Genomic DNA, 15,088 nt, shown 5'->3' on the forward strand with positions numbered 1-15,088 from the left:
TGCCTGCTGAATAGAAGATAAAAGGCATTACATAGAAGACATTACATTAGAAGACATTACATAGACATTACTGTACACAGAGGCGAAAAACTGCATTAAATAACCTTATTCTTTGTACACATGTTGACGAGGAGAGCGTAGGTCGCGCCGAGCCTGGCTGCCCACACGACCACAACCCCCACATACAGGACCACGCCCACCAGAGTGTAGACGAGAGCCGAGGCCCTCCCCGCCGGCGAGTGGGCCTGCACGCTGGTGCCGATGGTGGTGACCAGGCAGAAGACGTGAAGGAGGGAGGGCCACAGGCTCCAGGGGAGCAGGGGCGGCGGCTCCTCACTCTCCCACACCTCCGCCCGCTCTTCAGACCCAACCTGTAATGCAGGCGACGAGTCACAATAATGTGGCTGAAGTAGTTTGACCAGACCACACTCAAACCCTACCTGGGTTCGAGTCCGGGTAGGACGACTGGGCACAGATGCACTCTGAGCACGGAGAAGTAGCTGGGGGACCTGGATGTAAATAGATTAGCAGATGATGATGTGGGGAAAGATGGAGAGGGTGTGAGAAGGTGTTGACATTACAGGTGGGTTTGACCAGACCACACACTAGAAGATGAAGGGACGACGACGTTTCGGTCCGCCCTGAACCGACCAAGAATCGACTTGAGAATGGTCTAGGACGGACCGAAACGTCGTCGTCCCTTCATCTTCTAGTGTGTGGTCTGGTCAAACCCACCTGTAATGTCAACACCTTCTCACACCCTCTCCATCTTTCCCCACATCATCATCTGCTAATCTATTTACATCCAGGTCCCCCAGCTACTTCTCCGTGCTCAGAGTGCATCTGTGCCCAGTCGTCCTGCCTGGACTCGAACCCAGGTAGGGTTCTCTCACGAGGGAAAACGAGTGTAATAACCCAACCCGTCCTCGACTCAAGTCCATTACATTCAGCGGTCGACCCCACAGACGCATTCATAAATTTTAACATGCTGTTCATTCAAAACGGGAATTTTCGCAAGTATAAATTAATATTATAATATATTAGCATATTGTGTATATATAGGTATAGGATAGGTTAGGTTAGGTGTTTAGGTTCTGTTGGCGATTATTTGTATTTGTAGTACGTGGGTGAAGCATTTATAGCGTTGTGATTCGAACAAAATTCGTCAGTGAAGCACTTGTTCCAGATATGTTCGAACGTCAGCAGTTGAGTCGTGTGTAAACCGCTTTTCATTCATAAACAGGGGGTTTGGCGGGTGCATGGAATCACTTTTGGGTCTTTGTTTGGAGGACGGGCTGAATAACCACTATACCACTAAGCATGAACAAAGCACATAATTGTGACCAATTAATGATCCAAGTGCAGTTTTTCATGACCTGCGGCCAAGCCAGAGCATAACTGTTACCAATAAATAAATAATAAATAAATAAATAAATAAATAAATAAATGATCAAATCAAGTAACAAAAAACTGACCAAAAGATAGAAAGAAGCATGATGCCTCGGGACATGACGGCCACACAGCTCAGCGGTCAGTTAAATCAGTAAATAATTGTCAAAAGATGGCGCAAAGCGGAGCTGCCACGGAAAAATCGCCACCTCGGCGAAATCGTCATTTTTCGCAAAACTCAAAATCAAAACCAGCCATAGAATCGTTTTCAAAATGGTACCATTAGAATTACCGCACCTCTGGACGTTTCTTTCTGTTAACTCTTTCTTTGCTAATTTCCAATATTAAGCCTTTTACACATATATTTACCGAGATACAGCCAATTCAAATATCAAACATATCATCATGTTTTCTCAACATATTATTAAGAAAAATGAGTTGATGAGCAAGTAATAATAATTATAATGAGCCTAATAATAAATGGATATTAAAAAATTATGAATTTATTTCTTTATCATTTATGTAGACACTTTTTTATATCTTCAAGCCTATAACAGCCTACAATCACTGTGTAGAAAATTTCTCTGTCTACAATGTCATCAGGATGTTGGATATCCACTAGAGTGAGTCCTGCCTGAATCAGGATGTTCAATATCCACTGAAGAAAGTCCTGACAGAATCAAAATGTTGGATATCCACTGGATAGAATTCTGGTTGAATTAGGATATTCGATATCCACTGGAGAGAGTCCGGCCTGAATCAGGATGTTGAATATCACTGTAGAAAGTCCTGGTTGAATCAGGATGTTGGATATCCACTGGAGAGAGTCCTGCCTCAATCAGGATGTTGAATCTCCACTGGAGAGTCCCGCCTAAATCAGGATGTTCGATGTCCACTAGAGAGATTCCTGCCTGAATCAGAATGTTGGCTATCCACTGGAGAGAATCTTGGTTGAATCAGGATATTCGATATCCACTGGAGAAAGTCCTGCCTGAATCAGGATGGTGGATATCCACTGGAGAGAGTCCTGGTCGAATCAGGATATTCGATACCCACTGGAGAAAGTCCTGCCAGAATCAGGATGTAGGATATCCACTAGAGAGAGTCCTGGTTGAATCAGTATGTTTAATGTCCACTGGAGAGATTCCTGCCTGAATCAGAATGTTGGATATCCACTGGAGAGAATCCTGGTTGAATAAGGATGTTGGATGTCCAGTGGAGAGAGTCCTGCCAGAATCATGATGTTTAATGTCCACTGGACAAAGTCCTGCCTGAAACAGGATGTAGGATATCCACTAGAGAGAGTCCTGCCTGGATCAAGATGCTAGATGTCCACTATGAGGAATAGGCTGTTATAGGCTTGAAGATATAAAAAAGTATCTACATAAATGACGAAGAAAGAAATTCATAATTTTTTAATATCCATTTATTATTAGGTTCATTATAATTATTATTACATGCTCATCAACTCATTTTGCTTAATAATATGTTGATAAAACATGATGATATGTTTGATATTTGAACTGGCTGTATCTCGGTAAATATATGTGTAAAAGGCTTAATATTGGAAATTAGCAAAGAAAGAGTTAACAGAAAGAAACGTCCAGAGGTGCGGTAATTCTAATGGTAGCATTTTGAAAACGATTCTATGGCTGGTTTTGATTTTGAGTTTTGCGAAAAATGACGATTTCGCCGAGGTGGCGATTTTTCCGTGGCAGCTCCGCTTTGCGCCATCTTTTGACAATTATTTACTGATTTAACTGACCGCTGAGCTGTGTGGCCGTCATGTCCCGAGGCATCATGCTTGTTTCTATCTTTTGGTCAGTTTTTTATTACTTGATTTAATCATTGACTATTTTCTGTTTTTATAGGAAATTAGGTAATTAAAAATCAAAAGAAAACAAAAGGTTTTTGCCGAAAAATGACCGGCTAGCTGTGTGATGCATCATACTGAACCGCTATATATATATATTTATTTAAACAAGAGTTATTCACTCAATTATTCCTTGTTTATGAGCATTCTTTTGGATATCCTTGATCCTGACGACAATGAAAGCATATCTGAGAGCTGTTGATATCCTGCACTCTGAATATTGTAGAAGGCATCGCATCTATGGATATCTGCTTTCCTTTGATATAATTCTGGTATGTTGTGCCTCAGTGGGACTCCTATTTACTTGTTACAGCCGCCGGATTCCTCCGCGGGTATTTTACATCCTCATTATAATGTAGGATGTCTATCATCCTGAGATATCCAATATGATTAAAATAATTAGGGCAAATTCCTCATAGTGGACATCTGGCATCATGATCCAGGCAGGAATCTCTCTAGTGGACATGCAACATCCTTATTCAGGCAGGACTCTCTCCACTGGACATCCAACATCCTGATTCAGGCAGGACTCTCTCCAGTGAACATTAAACATCCTGATTCTGGCAGGACTCTTTAATTCCAGTGGAGATTCAGCATCCTGATTGAGGCAGAACTCTCTCCAGTTGATATCCAACATCCATATTCAACCAGGACTCTCTCTCCAGTGGATATCCAACATCCTGATTCTGGCAGGACTCTCTTCAGTGGACATCCAACATCCTGTTTCAGGCAGAACTCTCTTTAGTGGACGTCCAACAACCTGATTCAGGCAGGACTCTCTCCAGTGGATATCGAATATCCAGATTCAACCAGGACTCTCTCCAGTGGATATCCAACATCCCGATTCTGTCAGGACTCTCTTTTGAATATCCAACATCCTGGTTGAAGCAGGATTCACTCTAGTGGATATCCAACATCCTGATGACATTGTAGACAGAGAAATTTTCTACACAGTGATTGTAGGCTGTTATAGGCTTGAAGATATAAAAAAGTATCTACATAAATGACAAAGAAAGAAATTCATAATTTTTTAATATCCATTTATTATTAGGCTCATTATAATTATTATTACTTGCTCATCAACTCATTTTGCTTAATAATATGTTGATAAAACATGATGATATGTTTGATATTTGAATTGGCTGTATCTCGGTAAATATATGTGTAAAAGGCTTAATTTTGAAAATTAGCAAAGAAAGAGTTAACAGAAAGAAACGTCCAGAGGTGCGGTAATTCTAATGGTAGCATTTTGAAAACGATTCTATGGCTGGTTTTGATTTTGAGTTTTGCGAAAAATGACGATTTCGCCGAGGTGGCGATTTTTCCGTGGCAGCTCCGCTTTGCGCCACTAAATGGTGTTGTTAATAATGAACTAAAAAAAGTCCACTTATGGATGTCAACCAACAAACTAACACTTAACATAGAAAAGACCTACTACATCCTATTTGGAAGCAAATCTACAAATGCAATTCAGCTTCAGATTGACAATGTAAACATTAGCAATAAAAATGATGGAAAGTTTCTTGGCATATTCCTAGACAAGAGACTCAACTTCAGTACCTACATACAACACATAACTAAGAAAGTCTCTAAAACAGTTGGTATTCTCTCCAAAATCAGATATTATGTTCCTAACTCTGCTCTCATCTCTCTATATTATGCACTAATCTATCCCTATCTCAACTATGGTATCTGTGCATGGGGTTCAACCACTGCAAACCACCTCAAGTCCATCATCACCCAGCAAAAATCTGCTATCAGAATAATATCAAATTCTGCTTTCAGACAACACACAGCCCCCTTGTTTAACTCCCTAAACATGCTAAACATAATCTCACTCCACAAATTCTCTTGTGTCAACTACATTTACAAAACCCTGTTCTTAAATGCAAATCCTTGTCTGAAACTCTTCTTGGACAGATGTAATAGGACCCATTATCACCACACCAGAAATAAATATCTCTTTGATATCCCCAGAGTTAAACTTAATCTGTGTAAACACTCTATGCAAATAAAGGGACCCAGTTTATGGAACTCACTCCCTACTGAATTGAAAAGCTGTCCAACTTTTACATCATTCAAAATCAATACTAAAAAGTACCTAATTTCATCTTCATAGTTTTTCACTTTTTGCCTTAAAATTGCACTGTATGAATTGCTACCCAATCTCCCAACCTTTATGTTCCCAATTTGAACTTCTTTACCATTGTGATCATTACTGTTTTCTTATATGTGCTGCCAATCTGTTGTATGGTGTTTATAAATCTTGTTTATCTGTATCTTTTGCTACCCAGTCTCCCAATCTTTATGTACCCAATCTGAACATCTTTACCATTGTGATCATTGCTGTCTTATATGTGCTGTCAATCTGCTGTATGGTGTCTATTAACCTTGTTTAAATTACTAATCAAGCTGTCAATGTAATTAATCAGAGCTTTAATATAACAATGTGCTTTAATATACCTACTTATCTCTCTCATCTCATTTTTCTCTTGTAATGTATCTTTATCACTTATTAATTCTGATTGAAATTACCTACTTAAAATTATCTGCTAGATTAAGGACCTGCCCGAAACGCTGCGCGTACTAGTGGCTTTACAAGAATGTAAATACTGTACTATCCAATGTATTCTCACAAACCCAATGTACCTTCTTGTATATATATAAATAAATAAATAAATAAGAAATATACTTAGTTATATCGTATAAATTAATTATATATCTTTCATATAACCTGACATAGTCACTACTCAATTGCAGCATTTTTGTAAAGTGTTCAAATTAACATTTGCAATTAGGAAATTTATTTTAGGGTAATATTTTAAACAAGATATAAATTTATATTATTCAAATTTAGGGCAACATATCACCAGAGACAACCTGGCTCACAATACCTGGGACCCGTGGGCGTGACCCACCTGGGACCCGTGGGCGTGACCCACCTGGGACCCGTGGGCGTGACCCACCTGGGACCCGTGGGCGTGACGGGTGACTTACCTAGGACCCGTGGGCGTGACGGGTGACTTACCTGGGACCCGTGGGCGTGACGGGTGACCCACCTGGGACCCGTGGGCGTGACGGGTGACTTACCTAGGACCCGTGGGCGTGACGGGTGACTTACCTGGGACCCGTGGTCGTGACGGGTGACTTACCTAGGACCCGTGGGCGTGACGGGTGACTTACCTGGAAGCCGTGGGTGTGACGGGTGACTTACCTGGAAGCCGTGGGTGTGACGGGTGACCCACCTGGAAGCCGTGGGTGTGACGGGTGACTTACCTAGGACCCGTGGGCGTGACGGGTGACTTACCTGGGACCCGTGGGCGTGACGGGTGACCCACCTGGGACCCGTGGGCGTGACGGGTGACTTACCTAGGACCCGTGGGCGTGACGGGTGACTTACCTGGGACCCGTGGTCGTGACGGGTGACTTACCTAGGACCCGTGGGCGTGACGGGTGACTTACCTGGAAGCCGTGGGTGTGACGGGTGACCCACCTGGAAGCCGTGGGTGTGACGGGTGACTTACCTGGGACCCGTGGGCGTGACGGGTGACCCACCTGGAAGCCGTGGGCGTGACGGGTGACTTACCTGGAAGCCGTGGGCGTGACGGGTGACTTACCTGGGACCCGTGGGCGTGACGGGTGACCAACCTGGGACCCGAGGGCGTGACGGGTGACCCACCTGGGACCCGTGGGCGTGACGGGTGACCCACCTGGAAGCCGTGGGCGTGACGGGTGACCCACCTGGGACCCGTGGGCGTGACGGGTGACTTACCTGGGACCCGTGGGCGTGACGGGTGACCCACCTGGGACCCGTGGGCGTGACGGGTGACCCACCTGGAAGCCGTGGGCGTGACGGGTGACCCACCTGGGACCCGTGGGCGTGACGGGTGACCCACCTGGAAGCCGTGGGCGTGACGGGTGACTTACCTGGAAGCCGTGGGCGTGACGGGTGACCAAGGTGTAGTACCGAGCAGTAATGTCGTGAAGCTGCTGTTGCCACTCCGTCATCACTGAACGACTGAGCATGTTGAGCTCTCTGTCTGTGGGCAGCCGCCACCCTCCCTCCTTCTGTCGGGGACACCACACTTACCACCATGTCTTAATTATTGTCTTAATCTTTGTCTTAATCTTAATTATTATCTTAATCTTTGTCTTAATCTTAATTATTATCTTAATCTTTGTCTTAATCTTAATTATTATCTTAATCTTAATCTTTGTCTTAATCATTGTCATAATCTTAATCCTTGTCTTAACATACACAAAAGACTGCAGCTGCATCTTCACTAACACAGTAATTACTGACACAAAGTATATCATTATCATATATCAAAGGTCATTTATCATACGTCCCAGGAACAGGTAGTTACAGACACACATAATGGGTTATCTTGAGGTTATCTTGAGATGATTTCGGGGCTTTAGTGTCCCCGCGGCCCGGTCCTCGACCAGGCCTCCACCCCCAGGAAGCAGCCCGTGACAGCTGACTAACACCCAGGTACCTATTTACTGCTAGGTAACAGGGGCATTCAGGGTGAAAGAAACTTTGCCCATTTGTTTCTGCCTCGTGCGGGAATCGAACCCGCGCCACAGAATTACGAGTCCTGCGCGCTATCCACCAGGCTACGAGGCCCCCTCAACTGAACTTTTGTATCGATTCATTTGGCTGTTCTATCGACACGAACTGATAACTTCACGGATATATACAGGCGATGAGTCACAATAACGTGGCTGAAGAATGTTGACCAGACCACACACTAGAAAGTGAAGGGACGACGACTTTTCGGTCCGTCCTGGACCATTCTCAAGTCTCACAATCGACTTGAGAATGGTCCAGGACGGACCGAAATGTCGTCGTCCCTTCACCTTCTAGTATGTGGTCTGGTCAACAGATATACTTTCAACCTTGCAGTCTCCGTGGTGTAGTGGTAAGACACTCGCCTGGCGTTCCGCGAGCGCTATGTCAGGGGTTCGTATCCTGGCCGGGGAGGATTTACTGGGCGCAATTCCTTAACTGTAGCCTCTGTTTAACGCAACAGTAAAATGTGTACTTGGTTGTAACAACGATTCTTCGCGGCAGGGGATCGTATTCCAGGGACCATAGGATTAAGGACCTGCCCGAAACGCTACGCGTACTAGTGGCTCTACAAGAATGTAACAACTCTTGTATATATCTCAAAAAAAAAAAAAACTTGCAAGTTGGGCTGACAACGATGATATAAACTGACATGCAAGGTGGAGGTTATCTTGAGATGATTTCGGGGCTTAGCATCCCCGCGGCCCGGTTCTCAACCAGGCCTCCTTTTTGTTACACACCCCCAGGAAGCAGCCGGTAGCAGCTGTCTAACTCCCAGGTACCTATTTACTGCTAGATGAACGAGGCATTAGGGTGGAAGAAACTGTCCATTTGCTTCCGCCTCCACCGGGGGATGGAACCCGGAACCTTAGGACTATGAATCCCGAGCGGTGTTCACTCAGCCGTCAGGCCCTCTGACTACCTACCCAGCTGACCAGGATAGAGGACTAACCTGTAAAGTAAAGAGCGCGCCCCGCAGTCTGGGCGAGGTGGAGATGGCGGCGATGAAGAGCTCTGGGCTCCTGTAGAGGACGATGTTGAGGGAAGAGTTGAGGAGGCGCTCTACTACCTCGAGGCGGGCGGCGGCCATGTCCGGGTCCTTCGGGGTCCCTGGTAGAGTGACTGTGGTCCGGCTCACTAACACGGCCGACCCTCTCAGCCCATCAGGCCCCTCCACCTGTAACACCTACGCTCTTAACACCGGTAAACACGCCATGCTATCAACATCACACTACAAGACTATAACACATTCTTAACCGGCATATCGCAACCCATTCTCGCACTTGCTTACAGTCAATATTGGCTTATTTAATAAGTGCATATGTGACATACTAATTAATTGTAAATATTTTAGTTTACCTTGAAAAGCTTCATAAAAAACACCGACCCGATAATTGTAATTAAGAAGCAATAAGATGTTTATCTTAACACACTAAGAAGGTTAAGTGAGGTCGGTGTTTTCTATGAAGCTTTTCAAGGTAAACTAAAATATTCACAATCAATTAGTAAATCACATATGCACTTATTAAATAAGTCAATATTGACTGTAAGCAAGTGCGAGAACGGGTTGCATATCGATACCCGACCTGCTGGAAACAAAGCCAGCCAAGTAGGACGGGGTCTTTTTGGATAAGCTGATGGAGACGCAAGTAACCGGAGAGCTGCCCTAGAAGAGGGAAGGTTCTGGAGGCGGGAAAACGGGACGCCAGCGGCCATGTTTATGGACAAATGATAAACGTGCGGGTGCCCAATCGTTGATCTCTATGGGGGTTTAGTGGCAATGTAATATTTACCGCTCGTCTGGAATTGAATCTGAAGCATCATCAGAAAGCAAAGCGGTTCAAGTCATACAAGAAAACTTTTCAGGGTCAATCTTCAACCGCGAGGAGAAATAGGCAGGTATGGCGCCACAAGTGATCCCTGCCACCTGTCAAGGGCCTTCAGGTGCCTCCTGGCATCTGTGAGAGGAACGTGATCTATGTGGAGAAGACACGACCCGACCACCGGTGATGACTGGTGGAACAGAGGGTCGTCATGTGGAAGAGCAGCTAAGTAACAACCCAGACACGAGTCTCGTGATGAAGTCAGTGGACATTTACTGACATGAGTCAGGCGGAGGAGAGTTACAGCTTATTAATCTTGGATTAGGTTTTTGTTCTTATTGGATGGCAACAAAGTCAAAGGCCGCGGGTGTGGCAGTTGGAAGAGTGGCAGGTAGCAGGCAGGTGGCAGGGTGGGTGGCAGACGAGGCCGCCCACCTAGTGGCTGCCAAGCAGTGTGTGTTCAGGTCTAGTCTTCCATGGTCGATAGCCCTCCTCCCCCTCCTCCCGTCTACCCCAGTAAGCATAACCTATCTCTCTCTCTCTGCACGCGATATTCTCCTATGCACGCGATGTGCTCCCGCGCGCGCGCGCGCGATGCCCCACAGCCATATTGGAACACCTTACTTACACTTAGAAGTATATAAGACAACTTTATACTTAACAGCTTCACAGAGAACTCTTAACTTATTAGCAAAAATACAACACTGTTTAACAAACTATTGAATTCGTGATATAAATCACCTTTTAGAGTCCATTTTTACTCATAAGAGCAACGCTACTCATTTTAAAACTTTAGGTTATGTTTGCGATTATTTGTATTTCTAGTAATTGGGTGAAGGATTGTGGTTCACCACAACAGCGTTGTGGTTCGAATAATATTCGTCAGTGAAGCATTTGTTCCGGAAGTGTTCGAACGTCATCAGTTGTGAGTCGTGTGCAAACCGTTTTCCATTCATAAACAGGGGGTTGCCGGGTGATGGAATGGACTTTGGGGCCTTTGTTTGGAGGACGAGCTGGGCAACAAAGGCAAAGTGATGTGGTGGAGGCTGACTCCATACACAGTTTCAAATGTAGATATGATAAAGTCCAGTAGGCTCAGAAATCTGTACATCAGTTGATTGATGGTTGAGAGGCGGGACCAAAGAGCCAGAGCTCGACCCCCGCAAGCACAACTAGGCGAGTACCAAACCAGCTGCTTATGAGTGAAAGACCGTTGTTTACACATGAATCACAGCTGATGACGTTCGAACGTTTTTCGAAAAGTGCTTCGCTGACGACCTCTGTTCGAATCGCAACTCTGTAAATGCTTCACCCACGTACTTCAAATTCAAATAATTGGCAACAGAACCTAATTATCTAGGTTCTATTGACTACTAACCTACGCCAAATTATACTTGAAATTAGTATACAAATTAATATTGCTATGTCTTAGAGAAAACCCCAATGTTATATATATACAGTACGTTAAAATCAACGAAAAGAGTAATTCGCATCAGAATTACTTGTTAGCGTGTGTTATGTCAGTGCAAGTTAGGGTAGGAAAGGCTAAAATAGTATCCCTCTTAAAAAAATAGAAGAGGTATGCCTGGCTGGAATGATGTCGTTAGGGAATACCAAAATAGATCGAACATTGGGCACAACCGAGAGAAAGATGCCTGAGGATGCCTCAGAGATGGTTGGCTATCAGAGATCAGACGCAGCATCAGCAGTAGGGCTCAATATCAAGCATTAAAGGCGATTGAGAAAGATAATATCGTAAGAACAAAGGCTGCCAATAACTTTTCAAGCAATAGTTTTTCAATTTCGCCCCAAAATTCATATCTAAGTTTACCCAAAAGAAATACAAAATAAAGATATACGCGAAATATCCCACATTGAAGTTGTAAGTGAATGAATGAAAATAATTCACGACACAGCGGAACACACACAACCCAACTGCTCTTAAAGCACAAAAAAGGGACCTTAAAATCCTGCATCACTCAAAACTTCGCAGCGATATAGGAAAATGTAACACTCCACATACTATAGAACTCCCGAAGTTTACAAACACACCAAACACAAAATCAGAGAAATAGATATATAACAATGACCAGACTGAGACACCAAACTAGCAACACACGGCTATAAATATTGGACAGATAATACAAATTGCATTCACTGTCAAATTCCAGAAAAAAATAAGCCAGATCCACATCTGTCAACCACAGAGAACGTTGTCAACCACAGAGAACGTTGTCCATCACAGAGAACGTTGTCAACCACAGAGAACGTTGTCCATCACAGAGAACGTTGTCCATCACAGAGAACGTTGTCAACCACAGAGAACGTTGTCCATCACAGAGAACGTTGTCCACCACAGAGAACGTTGTCAACCACAGAGAACGTTGACCACCACAGAGAACGTTGTCCACCACAGAGAACGTGTCCACCACAGAGAACGTTGTCCACCACAGAGAACGTGTCCACCACAGAGAACGTGTCCACCACAGAGAACGTGTCCACCACAGAAAACGTCAACCTTTAACAAGAGAAACAAGCGTGTTGACCAGACCACACACTAGAAGTTGAAGGGACGACGACGTTTCGGTCCGTCCTGGACCATTCTCAAGTCGATTGTGACAAGAGAAACAAGCGACCAGCCGCCGCCATCAACACGCCATGACGCCAAGCGAGAGATCATTCTCCAAGTCACACAACACTGAGGTTGTGTGACTTGGAGAATCATATGTAAAGCAGTCTAGAGGCGAGTATGGACTGACCTTTGAGAAGATGAAGGCCCCGAGGACCAGGTAGCCGACGAGGACGGCCAGGAGAAGAAGATGGAGCGGGAGGAGGATGAGAGAGGCGGGCGAGGCGGCCCTGATGGCCGGGCAGCAGCAGCAACAAGGAGTTTTCCCCGACATATTGGGCTTGACGGGGTCAGGCGGCGGGGCTGGAAGCACGGGGCGCCACAGTGGGCGGCCGTGGGCGGCGGGGTGGCGTTGGCGCGGCAGGGTGCCACCCGCCACGTACTTGTGGCTCTTTTCTGAGTGGCGGGAGTGGCGCCGCCTCTGATGGGACTTATGGTGTCCCTCCGGCTCCGCTCCCCGCGCCACTGACGCCAGACTGGTGACGCTCCTGCTGTACTTGTGAGCCCTGCCGCCAGGGTCGGTGGCGGCGGCCAGCTCGGCGGCGCTCACGGCGGCACTGACGCTGCCCGCCGCCACCCGCCCGCCATCAGCCTGTGACGTCACTGTCAGCGGCGCGCGCCCGGGCAGCGGGAAGGTCTGGCGGGCCCGCGACCTTCTTTTGCTATCCAGGTAACTCGCGCTCACTTTCACGATTTTGGCGCTATTTCTGGCCCCTCCGCGCCCCCCTGCCACCGACGCCACCCCCCCGCAGGCCAGGGACGCCGCCAGGGACGACGCCGACCGCCGGAGGACGCGGTGTCCGCCTGTTATTACCACCACCGGCGCCCCCGACGCCTTCAACACCTGTGGTGCTGTTGCTGCCTCCTCCAGGCGTTCCTGTTGGCGCTCTGGCAAGCGTTCCTGTTGGCGCTCTGGCAACCGTTCCTGTTGGCGCTCTGGCAAGCGTTCCTGTTGGCGCTCTGGCAAGCGTTCCTGTTGGCGCTCTGGCAACCGTTCCTGTTGGCGCTCTGGCAAGCGTTCCTGTTGGCGCTCTGGCAACCGTTCCTGTTGGCGCTCTGGCAAGCGTTCCTGTTGGCGCTCTGGCAACCGTTCCTGTTGGCGCTCTGGCAACCGTTCCTGTTGGCGCTCTGGCAACCGTTCCTGTTGGCGCTCATGCGAGCGTTCCTGTTGACGCTCATGCGAGCGTTCCTGTTGACGCTCATGCGGGCGTTCCTGTTGGCGCTCGTGCGGCCGTTCCTGTTGACGCTCTGGCAAGCGTTCCTGCTGACGCTCATGCGAGCGTTCCTGTTGACGCTCATGCGGGCGTTCCTGTTGGCGCTCGTGCGGCCGTTCCTGTTGGCGCTCGTGCGGCCGTTCCTGTTGACGGTCCTTTTGATGCTCATACTGAAGGTCGGGTTCACGCTCCCGCTGATGATCCCGTTCACGTTCGAGCTGACGATCCTTACGGTGCTCGGGATGACGTTCATGCTGAAGCTCTTGTTGACGGTCGTGTGGATGGTCCTGTAGCCGTTCGTGCTGGCGATCCTTGAGGCGTTCGTGTTGACGATCCTGTTGAGGTTCATGTTGACGACGTTCGTGTTGACGATCCTGTTGAGGTTCATGTTGACGACGTTCGTGTTGACGGTCAATCCGCTTGTCCGATTGACGGTCAGCAATAAGCTTGAGTTGACGGGTGTTCATGGTGTTCTGCACGATCCACGCTCCTGCAAGATAACATGTCAATAATTAATCGGCAACATTCACGGAGATTTTCCTAACAGGTCAATGGTGAGTGCCATTCCTCCTCCGGCCTAACCCTATTCCCCTTTAGATCCCATTTAGATGAGTCCTTTCCTCCCCCCCCCTCCATAGGAGGTCCCTGGTGAACCATTTTGGTAACTTTTAAAGTTGGAGATGGGAGATACCATAGCCAATCACCGGACGTGATGGGGTTACTGGCCAATGAAAGAATTAGCAGTGGTGACGTCGCTAGAGCATTGACGACGCCACCGTCAATATATATATATATAAGGCCAGCATTCCTTTTTCTTTAACTTTGCACCACAATTCTCTCATACAAACACTCATCCGTCTCCTATGAACTTACGAGCCACTTGCAAGCAAAACTTGGAGCAAAAACAAATTACAATTACAGAATACAAAAACTGAGCTCTCAGCTGCATATACAACACTCACTGGCAGGACGACACCACACGCTTAAGTTTCCATGACAGAACCAACATTCCAGCCATCAACACCTACTGGAAAACACTAACAAATTGACATTATTAACACCATATCAATTTCCTTACTAATACACAGCCTCAATAACCCTTAATATACCAACTGACGTATCTGGAGTGGCACTCCAAGGATCGAGGACCAACATATGACGGTAAAGCCAAACCGTCAAGATTGACGGTTTGGCAGACTTTCGAGAATATCAGAGAAGTAACTTTCCAGAGTATCAGATAAGTCCAGATATCATGCTCCAGATAAGAAGTAACTGATCTACGAAGGACGTAGCACTTCCTACTTTTCTAGCGGACGTTGCCGTCCTCAGGTGCTGCTGGCCATGGGTTCACAGGAAGCTGTACCAGAGGGTTGGGGCTAGTCTCAGCACTGAGGTCCGCCTTCCTCTCAGTATTACACCCTGCAAACCCACTATTGTCAGCAAGGTATCTTTGCGTGTGTCAACATTGGCATCATGCAATAAGAGTATTTGGCCCCAGTACATAGCTGGATACGGTACACAGGGTGACGACACTGAATAATGTAATGTCAGAATTACGGTCTATTGAACTACTCGCTTAATGATTTT

General features: G+C 46.5%; 1 protein-coding gene across 5 annotated transcripts in view; it reads right to left on the reverse strand.

The window, feature by feature from the left end:
* Positions 1 to 15,088, reverse strand: part of LOC123774383 (uncharacterized) — a 34,204-nt gene that overhangs the window by 7,623 nt on the left and 11,493 nt on the right. For all 5 annotated transcript variants that reach the window (XR_006774927.2, XR_011223411.1, XM_069307805.1 and 2 more), the window contains exons 2-5: positions 12,418 to 13,991; positions 8,788 to 9,012; positions 7,190 to 7,330; positions 105 to 371 (exon numbers count right to left, since the gene is read on the reverse strand). Coding sequence is in view for 3 of the 5 variants with exons in the window: in XM_069307805.1 (XP_069163906.1) it covers positions 105 to 371; positions 7,190 to 7,330; positions 8,788 to 9,012; positions 12,418 to 13,968 (2,184 nt within the window). In the remaining 2 variants the exon portion in view is untranslated. The remainder of the gene's footprint in view (positions 1 to 104; positions 372 to 7,189; positions 7,331 to 8,787; positions 9,013 to 12,417; positions 13,992 to 15,088) is intronic.

This window comes from Procambarus clarkii, chromosome 61, assembly GCF_040958095.1.
Source record: "Procambarus clarkii isolate CNS0578487 chromosome 61, FALCON_Pclarkii_2.0, whole genome shotgun sequence".
Lineage (NCBI taxonomy): Eukaryota > Metazoa > Arthropoda > Malacostraca > Decapoda > Cambaridae > Procambarus > Procambarus clarkii.